The 17,924-nt window shown below is 46.1% G+C and overlaps 1 protein-coding gene across 3 annotated transcripts in view; it reads right to left on the bottom strand.

Moving 5' to 3' along the window:
* DSE (dermatan sulfate epimerase) overlaps positions 1–13,557 on the bottom strand; it is a 47,302-nt gene extending 33,745 nt beyond the window's left edge. The window contains exon 1 of one of the 3 annotated variants that reach the window (XM_066607285.1): positions 13,376–13,557. Coding sequence is in view for 1 of the 3 variants with exons in the window: in XM_066607277.1 (XP_066463374.1) it covers positions 3,334–3,347 (14 nt within the window). In the remaining 2 variants the exon portion in view is untranslated. Of the gene's footprint in view, positions 1–3,333; positions 3,355–13,266; positions 13,314–13,375 lie in introns of those variants that run through there. The other 2 variants (XM_066607293.1, XM_066607277.1) reach the window with 2 other exon arrangements.
* Positions 13,558–17,924: the final 4,367 nt, after the last annotated feature.

Genomic DNA, 17,924 nt, shown 5'->3' with positions numbered 1-17,924 from the left:
GTGTTTTTAAAGGATTAAAACCCACTTAGCCAAGACGTAAAAAGGCAATGGGGCGGTCACTAAGTGGTTAATGAGGGCTTGTTCACATTTGCGTTAGGGCTTTCCGTCTGAAATACATCTCTCTGTTCTGTTTTTGGAGCAGAAAAATTGAATCAAATGGTTCAGTTTTTCCCGCATCGATTTCAATGGGTTAAAACAATTAATGCATTCAGTTTACTTCCATTCCGTTATGCTTCCATTTTTTTTCCCAGAGAAAACAGCACTGCTAAGTTGAAAGTATTCTGTTGTTCTTGTAATTTATTGAGATCAATGGTGGCAAAACAACCGTTTAAGGCTGGAATCACATGGGCGTATATCGGCTGGGTTTTCATGCTTGGCCGATAAACGCTGCCCCTCTGAGACATTGGTTTACAATGCATCAGTTCACATGGGCTTATTTCCATGGCGTAAAAGTGCCCAGCCATCCAAGACAGTGCATTTCGGCCGGGCGCTTTTACGCTTTTACGACAGCTGCCGAAGTAGGGGGGTGGGAGGGAGTTTAGCAGCGTGTCTGTTAAACTCCCACCTCTTCCCTGCTCCTCTCTGCTCCCTACCATTGCTGGCTGTGACAAGGGGTGGAGAGGGGGCTGGAGCTTAGCACACTAGCTCCCGCCCCCTTCCCTTGCAGTGAGCTGGCAAGGGGGAGACAGTTTAGCAGAGCTAAACTGTCTCCCCCGCCCAACGGCATTGTGTCCTCGGCATATATGCGCCAGGCCAGGGCCGTCTGAACGGGGGCACAAACTTTAGATTTGTGCGCCCGTTCTTGCATTTTTATGTCACCGCCGGGCGAACGCAAAAACGCTGATGCCCCTTGTGAATCCAGGTAATTGTGTATTTATGTTCCAAAAACTGAACAGGAAGATTAAATTCAGATAGGAAGCTCTAATATAAATGTGAACAAGCCCTAAGCTGCTATTCAAAAGACACGGAGACATGCAGGAAGGAGCGAAGAGAAAATAAAAAGAAAATAGACTAAAAAATCTCTGGTTTTGAAAGGGCTAAAAATGGAATTTACCAGAGTATTTTATATAATTAATTGTTACAGTACACAACAGATTTACTCTTTACTTGGATTCCCATATGTCTTGGTAAAAAAAGAGGGAAAACATTGATAGATTTCTCTCTGCATATGTAAGTCTACTTCATAGTGAGCCGGCTGCTATTCCCTCAGATATAACCTTTCCCCTCTAAAGAATGTAAAGAATTCCCTGTCTTTCCTCAAGGGATTTTAGGCCTGCTTCTTAACCCAGACAAAAAGCTCAATGGTTATAACAGGCAAGGAAGATGTCTACTTATTGTATTAGCATTTCCAAAGCCATGAACCCTGCCAGATCTAGCAGTATCACCACAATAACAGTAATAAGACTGGCGGCGGCACCCAGCACAGACATAATAACCTCCTTACCTTACAGCTGTCCGCAGCCAAGCATAAACTGGGGAAAACAACTGGGACCAACGGGCCAATCACTTATTTGGGAACAGCTGAGTCACAAACACTAGATACACGGGATAGTGCTGGAGTTCACGGGTAAAGGCCAATTACTGTTATTACTTTCATTGCTGGTATATTCCGTAGCGCTGTACAGAGGTTGTCATCACTCATTCATCCTGTAAGGCCTTATTCACACGGATCACTGCAACTTAGGTCAGTGAAAAACTGACCAATTTCACTGCAACTTTCTGTGCATTTTCTATCAGTTTTTGCATTTTTTAGGGTGGGTTCACATCTGCGTTAGTACTTAACAGTCATAACTACGTGTCTCTGTTTCATTTTTGGAGCAGAGAAAGTGGATTAAAATGGAAATAACCCTTTTATTTTTTTCCTCCATTGATTTCAATAGGTCTTAAAAAGATTAAAAACTTTTTTAACTAAACAAAACAGAAGCAAACTGAAAGCTTTCTATTTGCTTCCGGATTTTTTGAAAACCCATTGAAATCAATGGGTTAAAAGAAGGAGACATCTATTTCCATTTGAATTTAGTTCCTCTGCTCCAAAAGCGGAACAGAATGTGAATACACCCTAACACACAAGTGTCATGCAAGTGCATTCCAGAAGTTTTATGCTGCCATTGATTCTGATCCAAGAATTTCACCAGAATAGGAGATTCTAAAAAAAAATGCACATGCGAATACACACATGGACTTTAATGAGTCCAAGTTCTGTCCAACTTCGGTTAGTTTCAAACTTGGACAGAGCCTGGACGTTAAAATCAAGCAGCCCTTATGGCTCACAACCAAAATTAACCAGTGGAGGAAGCCCATTTGTTAGACCCCATTCCAATGTTCGTGTGCAGGTTTCGCCTGCGATTCCCGGGAGCGAAGCGCATTAGACAGCACAAGGACACCCCGCCTGTGCGCTGTCCGATGTACAGATGTGGCTGTTGCAATTTTCTATTCAGAATAGAATATGCTGGGATTTTGCCACACGGACCATTGGTCCATGAAAAGAAAATGACTTGTCTGAACAGTCCCATTGATTTTAGCAGGTCCACATTTACTCAGTTACAAACTCAGATGTAAAAAACACCCATGTGAATAAAGGCTGGTTTGACGCAACCATAATCGCTAAAAAGATGTTACTCAAGTGACTTTTGAGCGATCATCTTGCACTGCCAGCGGAGGATGCAGAAGACAAGCGGGGTGTCCCCACTTGTCTTCTGCTTATAGCTGTTCCCCCGCTCCGAACGCGCCCAGCTGTTATACAGCCTGGCGCTCGGACCTGAGGATACAGAAGACAAGTGGGGTGTCCCACCTTGTCTTCTGCATCCAGATGTTTTCTGCACAGAGTGCCTGACTGTTATATAGCTGAGCGCTCCGTGCCAGGTGTGGAGAGGAGAGCTGGACCGTTCTGTTCTTCACACCCAGCCTGTTATCAGGAAGTGGGATACAGCTGAAACAATAGTATCAGCTGTATTCCGCTGTGAATCCCTGAGACAACGATCAGTGACTGGTTAATGAAAACTGCGCGGTGTCAGAGCGGTTACACACACCGATTATCACTCAAAAGACGGCTTTTGAGCGAATTTTGAGTGATAATCATTGTGTCTAAACGGGCCTTTATATCTTTATATCTTTATATCCAGAAATATCTTACTGGATTAGATTCTACGATTAGGTGCAATACATGGAATACAAAAGGGAGTGTATAGAAGTGTATGTTATGTAATGTTCCAGCTGTTACTGTAACAATAGACATCACCAGCAGAGATACATTTGTTACAACATCTTATATAAACAAATCTTATAGTTCCTTCAACTTACAGTCAATTTAATATACACAGTATGTTCTAATACCTCATAGCGTCCATGGAAACTCCACAAATTCAGGTCTCTACACCTCTGGAGTGTTGCCCCTTGGTTTCCCCTGATCCCGCTCCTGAGTCATGCTTGGCTCTTTTATACCCTACTGCCTAGAAGTGTTTGCTCCCCCTGCCTGCAGACATCCAGTCTTACCTTCATGAGTAAAGAAACCTTTCATCATCACACTGGGCTTCCTTCAAAGGAAGAATGCTGGAGCCTCAGGGCCATCTCACACAGGCGCGGTAATTGCGGTATAACGCTACCATTGATTGGGGCCTCGCAAACATGTGCTCGAACAAGGCGTTTTCTAACATTGTGATTTTCGAGCAATGCCTGCTCTGTTTTACCGTATTTAGAGCACATAATTACCTAATACAATGATAGGGTGCCCTAAAACCCACTGTCGGACGCAGAAACCAGCATCTGAAAACGAAAGTAAAATCGCGACAAAACGCTGCAATCAAAATCACGGCGATTTGCCGGCCACATGTATGAGAGTGGCTTCATCGACATCAGATTGGTTAGGCTTTTATGATATCCTTCATTTACACGCTGTAAACTATTGTTCACTCTTTCACAAGAGATACTGTGGATTCCTTTTCATGTAATGGCCCTTTTACACGCAACGACAATCGTTTAAAATTTGTTTAAACGAACGAATTTGCGTGATAATCGTTCAGTGTGAATGCGGAAAAAAAACACTCACTGACTTGTTCGTGGTTATTAAAGCTGACTCTTCAATCACCTTCAAAAACCTTGTTGGCTCGCTGGCTTCTCATCCTGGTAGAGGGGCCCTTAGGCTGAGTTCCCACAGAACGTATTCTCAGCGGAAAGCTCGCAGTTTTGCCGCAGCGAAAGACCACGAGATTTCTGCCAGGAAAGCGCAGCTTCAAAATATAGAGCAGCTTCGCCGCACGCTTTTCTGTTGCGGACGGCTCTCCCATAGAGGAGAGCGAGGCCGCAGCAGAAGAAAAACAAGAATGCACATTCTGCGTCCCGGAAATCCGCGCCGCAGCGCCGGCTTTACCACGACGAATTCGCCGCCCCGTGTGGACAAGATTTTTGACAAATTTCATCCACATGGCTGGCGAATCCCAGGATTAGCTGCCACAGGTGGATTTGCCTCAAGCGGAGTGTCCCTGCTTGTCTTCTGCATCCAGCTGTTGCCCGCTCCGAGCACCCGGCTGTTATATAGCTGGGCGCCCTCAGCGGAGGATACAGGAGACAAGCGGGGTATACAGCCGAGCGCTCCGAGTGGGGTATCGAGAACAGAGCTGGACCGTTGGAGCTGGACCAGCCTGTCATCAGAGAGCAGGATACAGCTGAAACAATAGTATCAGCTGTATCCCGCTGTGAATCACTGATAACTTATTGCTGATCTTTCAGCATGCTGAAAGACAACGATGAGCGACGGGATAACAAAAACTGCAGGATGTCAGTGCAGTTACACACAACGATTAACGCTCAAAAGATGGCTTTAAGCGAATTTTGAGCGATAATCATTGTGTCTAAATCAGCCTTTACTTCACATAAATGAAACACGCTGCAGTGCATTATATCACAGTCCATTATATGTACACTAGAGTTATAACTTTTTTTACAACCTCATACTCCTGTATTCTAATTTGTATATAGAATCTACACCCATATATCCAATGATATGATTTCGGGTGACCTTTTCTGAAAAAATATTGAAATAGAAATTTTTAGGCAAAAGTGCATCAAATTAGGATACAGGAATATGAGGTTGTAAAAAAAAGTTATAACCCTAATGTACACACTAAAGTCCCCATTTCTTACAATGGGTTAATTGCTGACTCAGCCCTCATGCACATGTGCTCTGGGGGCTGCCATATGGTGCTTGTGCGGAAATGTGTTACAATGTTTTTCACACTTTACACGGGCGAGTGTGATATGGAGCCGTGAATCCCGCCCCTATATCGCGCTCCCCACCATCCGAAAGCCCAAGGATAGAGTTGATTTCATGGCAAAACAGCCCCACATTACTTCGGGGATGAAGGGAATCCCCCCTGCGGCTGTCACAGTCATGGCAGAGGATCACAGAGTTTACCCCATTGTCTGGGGCTGCGATGCGAGATCACACACAAGATAGAATATGTCGCGATTTGTTTCCCACATCGTGGTGCCAAAAATATGGGGTTCATATTTGTGCACCTCAAAACACAAATCTTATGGCATTTTATTGCCCATGTGAAGCCGGCCTCAGGCCAACTCTCACACTCACCGCTTCTTTCAGCATTTAACATTGCGTTTTAAACACAGCACTAAACAGCTGGAGGGGGTTCAAAGAAGGGCAACTAAACTAATAAACGGAATGATGGGACTGGAATACCCCGAGAGGCTATCAAAATTGGGATTATATACTCTAGAAAAAAGACGGCTAAGGAGCGATCAAATAACTATGTATAAATACATGAGGGGACGATACAAGGATCTCTCCCATAATCTGTTTACACCCAGGACCACGACGGTAACAAGAGGGCATCTGCTACGTTTAGAGGAAAGTAGGTTTCATCACCAACATAGAAAGGGGTTCTTTACTGTAAGAGCAGTTAGACTGTGGAACTCTCTGCCGGAGGAAGTGGTGATGGCAAAATCCTTAGAGGAGTTTAAAAGGGGACTAGATGTCTATCTGGAGAGGAAGGATATTATAGGTTATAAATCTTAGGTTAATTGTTAATCCTGGTATACAGGCAGGTAGGAACTATTAGGGGTTGATCCAAGGAACAGTCTGATTGCCATTAGGGAGTCGGGAAGGAATTTTTCCCCCAAAAGGGCTAATTGGCTTCTGCTCTTGTGGTTTTTTTTGCCTTCCTCTGGATCAACACAGGAGGATAGACAGGCTGGACTAGATGGACATTGTCTTCATTCGGCCTTACGAACTATGTTACTATGTTACTAAACGCGGTAAAACGCCTCCATTGATTTCAATGGGGCTTCCTAGACGAGCGTTTAAAAGCAGCGTTTTTCAAGCGCTGTCTGTTCTTTCAGTCTTTTTAAACTCAATGCGTCACCTATTGTAATTAATGGGGAGCGTTGTCAGCACTGTCAAAATCGCATGTCAATGCAGCTGAAAATGCAGTAAATGTGTGAGAGCGGCCTTAGGGACCTTTCGCGTGGGACGGTGTTCTCTGCAGGACGCAGCACAGATGCGGAGCTTGTTGCATATTTAACTGCAGAACGTCTTGTGGAATTTCTTGTGGTTTTTTTCGCAGACTTTAATTGCAGAATTACATCTCCTGCGGTGATAAATCTGCAACAACTCCACAGCAAAAAGCTTTTTCCGCAGTGAAATCTAATCTTGTGGTTTTCACATAAAGACGTACGGATTTTAACAGAACTGAAGCCCCATAGGGATTATACAGTGACCCAAAAATAGCGCAGACTAATTGTGTCCCTTAGAAGCTTCACCATAAATATGCAGATTTTATGCTCCACTGCTTCCAGGGGGGAGAAGAAAGGTATCTCCTGTTATTTTATTTGAAAAAGAAATAAATGATACCCGGGCGCCCCTGTAACCCCTGAAGACAGCAGGGAGCTGCAGGTCAGTGATTTAACAATGTGAGGCAGAAGACCTCTCATTAGTTCGGTTGGGACCATGTCTGCAATATTGTCCTTGCTATACAATGTATTCCATAAGTCTTCACACCCTTTCACTTTTTTTACATTTTGCTATGTTGTTCGCCACTAAATGATAATCTTTTTCTGATTTGCATGAGCATAAACAGTGTGATGGGCAAATATGCAGTGAATACACAGAAAACCTGCATATTCACAACGTATTTGCGCACCATTTCAATGAGCCTCTCTATGTTTTTCTATGTGATATACACAGTGTATTTCCCCAGCAGGCAGGACATTACTAGCATTCTGCCTCTGACACCGTGGTTGGATGGGTACTAGCGGATTCAGCTCCCGTTGATGTCAGTGGGAGTGATACCAGCCAGGCCACTTGCTCCCCTGCCCCCTGTGACGCACATCCTGCCCGCTGCACTGACAGTGGGTTGGGAAATTGGCAATTCCCTGGCTGAACTATCCTGAGGATAGGACATCAATAGTTTTTGCGCAGAAGACCCTTTTAAAATACTTGGATGAAATTGGCCATAGTGAAGAAATCTACTTCCTGGTTCTGGTACTGTATTTATGTTGTTAGCTGTTTTGAGACTTCCACAAATTTTGGTTTTCATAAAGTTTGCTGCTTTAGTGTTTTTAGATCTCTTACACAAACATATTTGAATATTGTATTATGCACGACATGTATGGTAATCAAATACATTGTCTTAGGCTGGGTTCACACAGGGCGGATTTGCTGCGGTTTTGCCGCAGATTGCCGTTGCATATCCGCACTGTGGCAAAACCGCTGCGTTTGCAGTGCAATGCAGCACAAATGAGATTTGCCAAAAAGCTGTTCTCACAGGACGGATTGTTTTCACACAGCCGCAGTGCGGAAATGCAACTGCGTCGCGGTTTTCAAAGATGCAGCATTTTCATTCTTCGGTCTTTTCCGCAGCGCTTTTTTGTCCATAGACCTCTATGAACGCAGCCAAAACCGCACCAAATACGCGGCAAAAAGTAAAAAAGCGCTGCGGAAAAAACCGCTTGCGGATTTTTCTGCACGAAAATCCGCAGCAAAATCCGCAAGCCCAAATTAACCTTTGAAGCGGTTTTGCCGCAGAAGCAGTTCTTCTGGGGCAAAACCGCAACAGAAAAACCGCAGCAAATCCGTCCTGTGTGAACCCAGCCTAAAGCTGTTTCGCTCACATTTGCGCTTGCATTGCGTATTACATTGCATGCAGCGTTTATATGTGGCATTGCAAAGCAACACAGCGGGAAATTTTTTTTAAAAAGTCAGACAGCAAGATATGCTGCCATGCACAGTACAAAATTGCTGTCGACATGGCAATCGACCGGTTCATTGCCGGCTTCACAGCGGTGAACCACTGCATGACACAGGCGACATTTTACGCATACAGTCGTGTGAGCCCGGCCTTCATCAGATGTTTCTACGGTATACTGAAGTAATGTTATAAGCATTTCAGAAGTTTGTACACTTTTATTGACAAAGCCTCTTCATGTATTTACCCCCTTTCCCGGAAGGTCCGTGTGCCTTCTGAGAACTGAGCACCTGGTGCCGACCAAGCGTACGTTTCTGGCATAAGTATGCCGTTCCCCCCAGTGGCGAGGTCGACGCAAACTGAAGAAAGGTCACAAATTGTTGCACAAATTCCCATTTACATTGATGCAGAAACGCAATTTTTTTCTTTGGAATTCCTCATGCAGATTTTGCCCCTTGACAGGGCAAATTCTGCACGCGGATCAGCGGCAAAAACGGCATCAGAAAACTGCCTGAAAAATGCCTTGAATTTGCGGGTACATCGCATATTCACAAGAGCCGTATCGGCAATCGCTCTGTGTAGCTGGTCTAAGATGGCAAAAACCGATCCTAAGCCCCTGATGCCATGGGTCTCCCACTGAAACATGTTAGGGGGGTCTCTAATATGACATTTTTTGAGCACTGTATGTTATATTTTTGGACATTTCAACGTTTTTTAAATGTGATGCGTTGCCCATTGAAATGAATGGGGAGCGTTTTCAGTGCTGCCAGAAGCACGGCAGGATGCCATGTATAGAATTTTACAGCGTTTTAGAACGCAGCGTTCTATGTCACCGAGAGGGAAAGTGATGGTTTGGCTACTTACTGCGCTATAAGAGGCCTTACTCACTATTAGGCCGCCTGCACACGGGCGGGTTGGATTCCGCATGCAGAATCCAGCCATGTGCCCAGCCGGTGACCCCAGCGTACCTGTCCGGCGTCTTCTATTCTGTTAAGCGGATGTGCCAGACACGCGATGCGCAGGACAGAATAGGCTGCGCCATCACTAGGCGATACTGCAGGTCCTGCAACCTTTCCGCAATTATGATTGCACAAATGACCGTGAGACGGAGGGCTTCCATTGATTTCAATGGAAGCTGTCTGTGCGGAGCCCATAAAAATTACAGCATACGGCGATTTCTCCTCCGCAAAGCAAAATCGCAATCGATCTCCGCTCGTGGACATGAAATCACGTATTGCCATAGCATGCTAGATTCCGTGATACAAATCCACCCGTGTGCAGATGATACAATATAAACTCATTGTCAAAAAAATCAAGCACCTAGAAGAAGTGGTTGGAATGCAATCAAACGTTCTATGTGTGATTATAATGTTGATACCAGAGCAAATTATAATTTATTGGGAGAATTAAACCTCTAGCTTGGATACAAGATGTGATACAGGCGAGCATGGAGGCTCTAGTACCCTGTTGTACCACCTCTAGCTTAGATACAAGATGTGATATGGGCGAGCATGGAGGCTCTGGTACCCTGTTGTACTGCCTCTAGCTTGGATACAAGATGTGATATGGGGGGCATGGAGGCTCTAGTACCCTGTGGTACCACCTCTAGCTTGAATGTAAGATGTGATTCGGGGGAGGTCATGGTGGCACTAGTACCCTCTTGTACCACCTCTAGCTTGGATACAAGATGTGATACGGCAAGGCATTGAGGCTCTAGTTCTCTGTTGTACCGCCTCTAGCTTGGATACAAGATGTGATACGGGCAGGCACAAAGGCTCTAGTACCCTGTTGTACCACTTCTAGCTTGGATACAAGATGTGATATGGGGGGCATGGAGGCTCTAGTACCCTGTTGTACCACCTCTAGCTTGGATACAAGATGTGATACAGGCGAGCATGGAGGCTCTAGTACCCTGTTGTACCACCTCTAGCTTAGATACAAGATGTGATATGGGCGAGCATGGAGGCTCTGGTACCCTGTTGTACTGCCTCTAGCTTGGATACAAGATGTGATATGGGGGGCATGGAGGCTCTAGTACCCTGTGGTACCACCTCTAGCTTGAATGTAAGATGTGATTCGGGGGAGGTCATGGTGGCACTAGTACCCTCTTGTACCACCTCTAGCTTGGATACAAGATGTGATACGGCAAGGCATTGAGGCTCTAGTTCTCTGTTGTACCGCCTCTAGCTTGGATACAAGATGTGATACGGGCAGGCACAAAGGCTCTAGTACCCTGTTGTACCACTTCTAGCTTGGATACAAGATGTGATATGGGGGGCATGGAGGCTCTAGTACCCTGTTGTACCGCCTCTAGTTTGGATGTAAGATGTGATTCGGGGGGAGGTCATGGAGGCTCTAGTACCCTGTTGTACAGCCTCTAGCTTGGATACAAGATGTGATACGGGTGGGCATGAAGGCTCTAGCACCCTCTTGTACCACTTCTAGCTTGGATACAAGATGTGATACGGGTGGGCATTGAAGCTCTAGTACCCTGTTGTACCGCCTCTAGCTTGGATACAAGATGTGATATGGATGGGCATGGAGGCTCTGGTAACCTGTTAGAACCACCTCTAGCTTGGATACAAGATATGATACAGGTGGGCATTGAGGCTCTAGTACCCTGTTGTACCGTCTCTAGCTTGGATACAAGATGTGATATGGATGGGCATGGAGGCTCTAGTAACCTGTTAGAACCACCTATAGCTTGGATACAAGATGTTATACTGACGGGCATGGAAGCTCTAGTACGCTGTTGTACCGCCTCTAGTTTGGATACAAGATGTGATATGGACGGGCATGGAGGCCCTGGCAACCTGTTAGAGCCACTTCTAGCTTGGATACAAGATGTGATACGGGCGGGCATGGAGGCTCTAGTACCCTATTGTACTGCCTCTAGCTTGGATACAAGATGCGATACGGGCAGGCACAAAGGCTCTAGTACCCTGTTGTACCACCTCTAGCTTGGATACAAGATGTGATATGGGGGGCATGGAGGCTCTAGTACCCTGTTGTACCACCTCTAGCTTGCATACAAGATGTGATATTGGCTGGCATTGAAGCTCTAGTACCCTGTTGTACCGCCTCTAGCTTGGATACAAGATGTGATACGGGCGGGCATTAAGGCTCTAGTACCCTGTTGTACCGCCTCTAGCTTGGATACAAGATGTGATATGGGCGGGCATGAAGGCTCTAGTACCCTGTTGTACCGCCTCTAGCTTGGATACAAGATGTGATATGGGCGGGCATGAAGGCTCTAGTACCCTGTTGTACCACCTCTAGCTTGGATACAAGATGTGATATGGGCTGGCATTGAAACTCTAGTACCCTGTTGTACCGCCTCTATGTGATATGGGGGGGCATGAAGGCATACAGGTTCCGTACGGTACCTGCAGCATATTACTCCACATTTTTTAAGGTAATAATTGACACCTATATGGGTATGATTTTCGGCCGTGATTTCAATGGTTATGTTTTCACTGGTGGATTCTCACACGTTAATACTATGGCCAAGAAAAGATAAGACTTTCCCTTTCTTTCTGATTCAGGAGCGACTACCCTCCGTAGCGGCAAGCATATTAGCGCAGGCACCATCAGTTAACGCCCTCATGCAGTACTGACCCGGGTGATTTTCACAGCCCATTCATTTCAATGGGTTAATCCGCATGAGCAGTAATTCTCTCAGACGGATAGTGTGAGGGCTCATGTCTACAACCGTGTTTTCACCGCATATCACGCTTAGAAAAATCGTACGTCCTATTTTTGTGTGAATTTTCGTCTAGAATCGCCCCTTATTTTCTATTAGAGGGTTTTAAAAAACGCATCGCGTACCATGTGATCTGCATGTCAGTGCGATGCATTTTTAACAGGAGTTAATGGGCGTCACATAAAGAGACCACCAGGAAGTGCAGAGCAGAGAAAAATGCAGGAAATCACACTTGCGATAAAATCGCGTGATCCGAGAATGAGTGAAAACGTAGAATTATAATTATGATTTTCAATGGTTTCATTCCCATTCACAGCATGTCCCACTTTTCTGCATTTTGCGATTTTTTTTCCATTGCCTATGTTTTCCTATGGAGCCTTTTTATCGCATAGCAACACACAAACTTGGGATTTTTGTGCGATGCATTTTTAACATTAGAATGTCCTATTGACTTTTGCATTCAAAAAACATGCGATTTTATCGCTGGTGGCAGCGATGCGTTGCGAGATTATGCTCAAGAAAAAGTATCGCCGACACTCAAAAAACGTCTGAACACAATTACATTTTTGGTGCAAATTTTTAGCGGCAAAATCAGGATCACCCGTGTGAAGGAGCCCTGAGGCTACAGCGAAACTGAACCCAGTATCACGTTCGCCAACATTCGTTATTCACGCCAATGCCGGGCAGTTTTCAGTCAAAAACGCCTCGCATCACTTCTGCGATCCTCAGACGCACGTTTCACGCCGGTCAGAGGATCACAAGCGTTTCCCATTGAGTTTACTGGGAGACATCATACAACAAGGCATGCGGTTGCCATGTGATGTCTTTAAAGGTCCCACTGAAAACAATGGGCGGCCGTTCTGAGGGAACGCCAAGAGACGGAGCAGGAGAGACCGCTTGTGTGAATAAGTCCATTCAAAAGAATGGATTTCGAAATGTAAAAAGCTGGTGTGAGATTGTCGAGGGTGCGAATGAGCCCTACCGGAAGACGCGGGTCAGCGGCCACAGAGATGTGATCATTGATGGAACCGCTGGATACCTGGAAGATCCCACAGCTGGGAGCAGAAATCAGCAAATATACACATAGCTGTAGGAGTGCCACTCAGGGGTCGGGTAAAGCTGGGTACCACCCTGGGGATTGGTTATCTACTAGCCGCCCCATTACTGGAAGGACTGAGTAGATCTCTAACTTCCCGGGCGAGGATGTGGGGATCTTGTGGAAATGCCGGATCAGAAAAACAAGGATCATATGAACTGTCCTAAGAGGAATGAGCTGTGCATGCAGCTGGCACCACCCGGGCTGTGTTAAATCTATAAGTGTAGCAGAGCTGATTGTGTCACCTGGATGCTGGGAGGTAAGAAACTTACAGCTACTTGTCAGGATGCAAGGAAGAGGCAGGAAGAAGGCACCCAGCTGGAGTCCCGGGAGTACAGAGGAGTCCCCCGAAGTCCTGCCCAGATGTGCAGCAACACTCACCCGGGTCACCAGAGCAGCCCGCCCGTCAGCGTCTCCAGCCCCGGCCCCGTGGGCTGCAGCATCCTCAGCCGGTCCGTCATGCTGGGTCCCGGCTGTCACCACAGGGTCTAGTGCAGGACTCCCAGTCCCGGACAATGCAGCATGTTCCTCCCGTGCAGCCGTGCTGGCAGTGAGGCCCCACCCCGAGCAAGAATCTAACCCTCAGTACTAGTGCGGGGGGCTGGGGGAGGAGGGGGGCTGTGCAACGTCAGCAGAGGAGCTTATGGGGGCTTCCATCCCCGGGCTTCCCGCAGGAGGCTGTGAAGCTGGACGTGGAGGGCTGAAGTTAGAAGCAGCTCTCTGGTTTTCCCGCTCTGTTACTGAGTAGAAAGTATAATAAATGGCGGTGCGGTGAGGGGAATGGCTGGGGCAGCGAGGGGCACCCAAGTAGGCATGCTGGAGGTGTAACTGTGTCCAGCCTGGGGCACAGGGGTTCTTGGCATCAAAGTGGGCATTAGGTCACTACTGACCTGCGTGTGTGAGGGGGATTTTACCTCAGAGCAGTTGAGGTAAATTAATGGAGGAGTCTAAAACAAAAAGCCTGATTTGTTGTGACTTACAGCCAGCTACGGCAGTGAGGGCGCCCCTCATGCCCACCCGATGGAATGCCATTTTCATTATCACATAAATGGGTATTGTTGTTGTTGGCCGTTTAGTCGTTCACGACCCTAAAGGCGAGCTCCCTCCATGTTTTTCGGTTTTGCGCTGCTTCTTGCAGTTGTGCGATCTCCATGCCAGTATCAGCTCTGACAGTATCAGCCATCAGCTTTTATATATTTAATGGGTTAAATAACTTTGGGCTACTAATCTCATGTTGCGGGCATGCAGATGGGTAATCCCACTTCAGCCCTAAAAGAAGAAGATAAATAAGAAATGACCTTCATCAGGGTGGCGCTGGGCGCCCCGACTCCCCGGGCAAGACGGCGATGTGTGGTACAGGGTAGTAGTATACAGTGCTGGGGGAAGTAGACGGGGGTATGACAATCTAACACGGAAAGGATAGAGCGATTATCACCTTCTGGTAGGAAAGCCCCAACCCCTTTGTGTGAACGGACCTTCTGCCAACAAATTGTGTTCGGACTACACCGACTATCTCCCACCACTTGTTTACTACGGCTTGTATGATGCCCCGTTTAGGCGGAAGGATTACACTGGGGAACACAAGTTTTGGTGACTGAGATGTTAGAACTCTTTTGGGGTCATAGATTCTGAAAATGACATTAGTTTTTCTCCATCAGGTCTGCTATCAAGACATGACATTTGTCTATATAGATGTATACATATTGTATTATACATGTAATGACTGCCAATCAAAAGCTGAAGGTACAAAAGATAAATCTCAAGAAGCCGAGAATATGAATAAAACAAGAGTTTCTTCATTGAGATGTCGATAAAACTACATTTCTGTGATTTGCTGCGATGAGATGTTCCTGGGCATTCATGTTGCATGTTTCACCAGTAGGCGGCCATCATATTTGTATTCCATCGTCCGCAGTACTGTTCTTCCATGGTCACAAGTAGTCCACCATCATATGTGTATCCCATCATCCACAGTACTGTTCTTCCATGGTCACCAGTAGTCCGCCATCATATGTGTATCCCATCATCTGCAGTACTGTTCTTCCATGGTCACCAGTAGTCCGCCATCATATGTATATCCCATCGTCCGTAGTACTGTTCTTCCATGGTCACCAGTAGTCCGCCATCATATGTGTATCCCATCGTCCACAGTACTGTTCTTCCATGGTCACCAGTAGTCCGCCATCATATGTGTATCCCATCATCCACAGTACTGTTCTTCCATGGTCACCAGTAGTCCGCCATCATATGTATATCCCATCATCTGCAGTACTGTTCTTCCATGGTCACCAGTAGTCCGCCATCATATGTGTATTCCATCATCCGCAGTCCTGTTCTTCCACAGTCACCAGTAGTCCTCCATCATATGTGTATCCCATCATCCACAGTACTGTTCTTCCATGGTCACCAGTAGTCCGCCATCATATGTATATCCCATCGTCCGCAGTACTGTTCTTCCACAGTCACCAGTAGTCCGCCATCATATGTGTATCCCATCGTCCGCAGTACTGTTCTTCCATGGTCACCAGTAGTCGGCCATCATATGTATATCCCAAAATACAGCAACAGCACTCATAATACATTTACTATCAGAGGTATACATACCTATAATCAATACTCTAACCACATAAAATAATGACAGGTTCTTGGTATATAATTTGATCAAACCATATTGGCCCATCTACCAATGTCCAGGTGACTAAGCTTTCAGATTGATCTCAACGCAAATACCAGGTGGTTTAATCTTAACCTGGGAAAGATGGGTACTTACCTCTCAGAATGCTCCTCTCTTGGGACTAAGCCTACAGGTAAAACCAGGGAAGGTAGGATACCATTTATATGCTCCAGTAGGAGGGACAGAAGGTAAATGGGTGGCGGGCATGTAAGACCAGGTGAAGGCAGCCAAAACTTCACAATATTTATAGAAAAAAAAGGATAAAATAGATCAGCACTAGAGATGAGCGAGCGTACTCGGATAAGCACTACTCGCTCGAGTAATTTGCTTTATCCGAGTATCGCTGTGCTCGGGGCTAAAGATTCGGGTGCCGGCACGGAGCGGGGAGCTGCAGGGGAGAGCGGGGAGGAACGGAGGTAAGATCTTTCTCTCCTTCTCTCCCGCCCGCTCTGCCCTGCTCCCCGCTGCGACTCACCTGTCAGCCGCAGCGGCACCCGAATCTTCAGCCCCGAGCACAGCGATACTCGGATAAAGCCAATTACTCGAGCGAGTAGTGCTTATCCGAGTACGCTCGCTCATCTCTAATCAGCACTTCCCAATAGAACTGTACAGGTGCACGTTAAACCATGGCTGCAACATACAATAGAAGCAAAACCCAAAAAGCGGCAACAGCACTCAAAATACATTTACTATAATTGACCTATAATCAATACTCTAACCACATGAAATAATGCAAGGTTCTTGGTATATAATTTGATCAAATCATATTGGCCCATCTACCAACATTGAGGGGACCAAGCTTCCAGATGGGTCCTAACACTAACGCCAGGTGGTTTAATCTTAACCTGGGAAAGATGGGTACCTACCTCTCAGAATGCTCTTCTCTTGGGACTAAGCCTACAGGTAAAAACAGGGAAGGTAGGATACCATTTATAAGCTCCAGTAGGAGGGACTGAAGGCATATTGCAAGCTTTCCAACCTCTCAGAGTCCATCCTGAGGAAGAAGCCTGTGTAGATTCAATAGCTCGCTGTAACATCATGTATTTTTGTTAGCCACTAAAAGGTATCATATCTACAAGATTACTTGGCTTCTCTTGCTGGGAACAATCACATAGGAACGTGAAATACTGAACGATTAGTGAACAAGAATGATGCAGTCTAAACAGGCTTTCCAAGTGCAGACAGGCTGGTGATGATATCACCAGGTTGTCCGCTTGGGCAAACAAGAATCGTGAGATTCTCGGCCCGTGTAAAAGGGCCTTAATAGTGAAGAATGTGCTTCCAGAATTTCCTGAACAACAACTCACATACTACTATTATTATTGGAATCACCTCTTTTCATAATTACCCTGCACAACTGTACCAGTGTCCGTGCATCTGGTGTTCAATTTGCGGAGTACGATTAAAAAAAAAAATTCCTGCTTTTTCTGCGGATCTGCGACACGTCCACGGATGTGTGCCGGTTGTGCCGCGGATCGGACGGCTTCTATTGACTTCAATGAAAGCCATCTCGCAGGATCCGCAGAAAAATGGAGCGTGCTGCAGTTTCTTCCTGTGCGATTCGCACGCCGGAGAAAAAAAATCACATCCGCATGCTTTAAATTGTTTTGTGGATGCTAGTGCATTGAATGACAGCTTAGCGCTGCCTATGATTGGTCACAGTGCTCAGCCAATCAGAGGCAGCGCTTTCTGAGGGCGGGGATTTTTCTGTGGCCCCGGCCTCCGGAAGACAATTGCCGGGGCCAGAGAGAAGAGCCAGACTGCTCTTCTAGGTAGGTAAAAAATTTTTTTTAGTTTTTTTTACAGCTAGGGCTGATTTTCAGGGTGGGACTTATATTTCAAGCCCTTCCCCGAAAATCATTGCTGCGGGTGTTGCCTGCAAGCCACTGTTTTCAATGGGGCCGCAGCAGTGCCGACCCCATTGAAAGCAATGGGATAGCATCACGGACTTCTGCCACAGCTATGGCAGAGGATTCCTTCATCCCTGCGGTCCCCACTGGGGTTGAAGGAATCCCCTTCCATAGCTGTCACCGATGAGGCAGAAGTCCGTGATGTACTCCCTATTATTTCAATGGGGCTGGCGCTGCTTCTTGTAAACAATGGGCAATATTCCAGATTTTTCTTAGCGCTGCAAGGCTTGAGTGAAAAATCGCAAATGAGTATGAAACCATTGAAAATCATTGTTTTCATAATTATGCATCTAGTCACAACACAAAATTGATTGCATCCAGCGCATTGATTGACTGCAGCGCATCC

Source organism: Eleutherodactylus coqui, chromosome 1, assembly GCF_035609145.1.
Source record: "Eleutherodactylus coqui strain aEleCoq1 chromosome 1, aEleCoq1.hap1, whole genome shotgun sequence".
NCBI lineage: Eukaryota > Metazoa > Chordata > Amphibia > Anura > Eleutherodactylidae > Eleutherodactylus > Eleutherodactylus coqui.
Note: the sequence above shows the minus strand (reverse complement) of the source record. Positions and strands in the feature narration are given on the sequence as shown.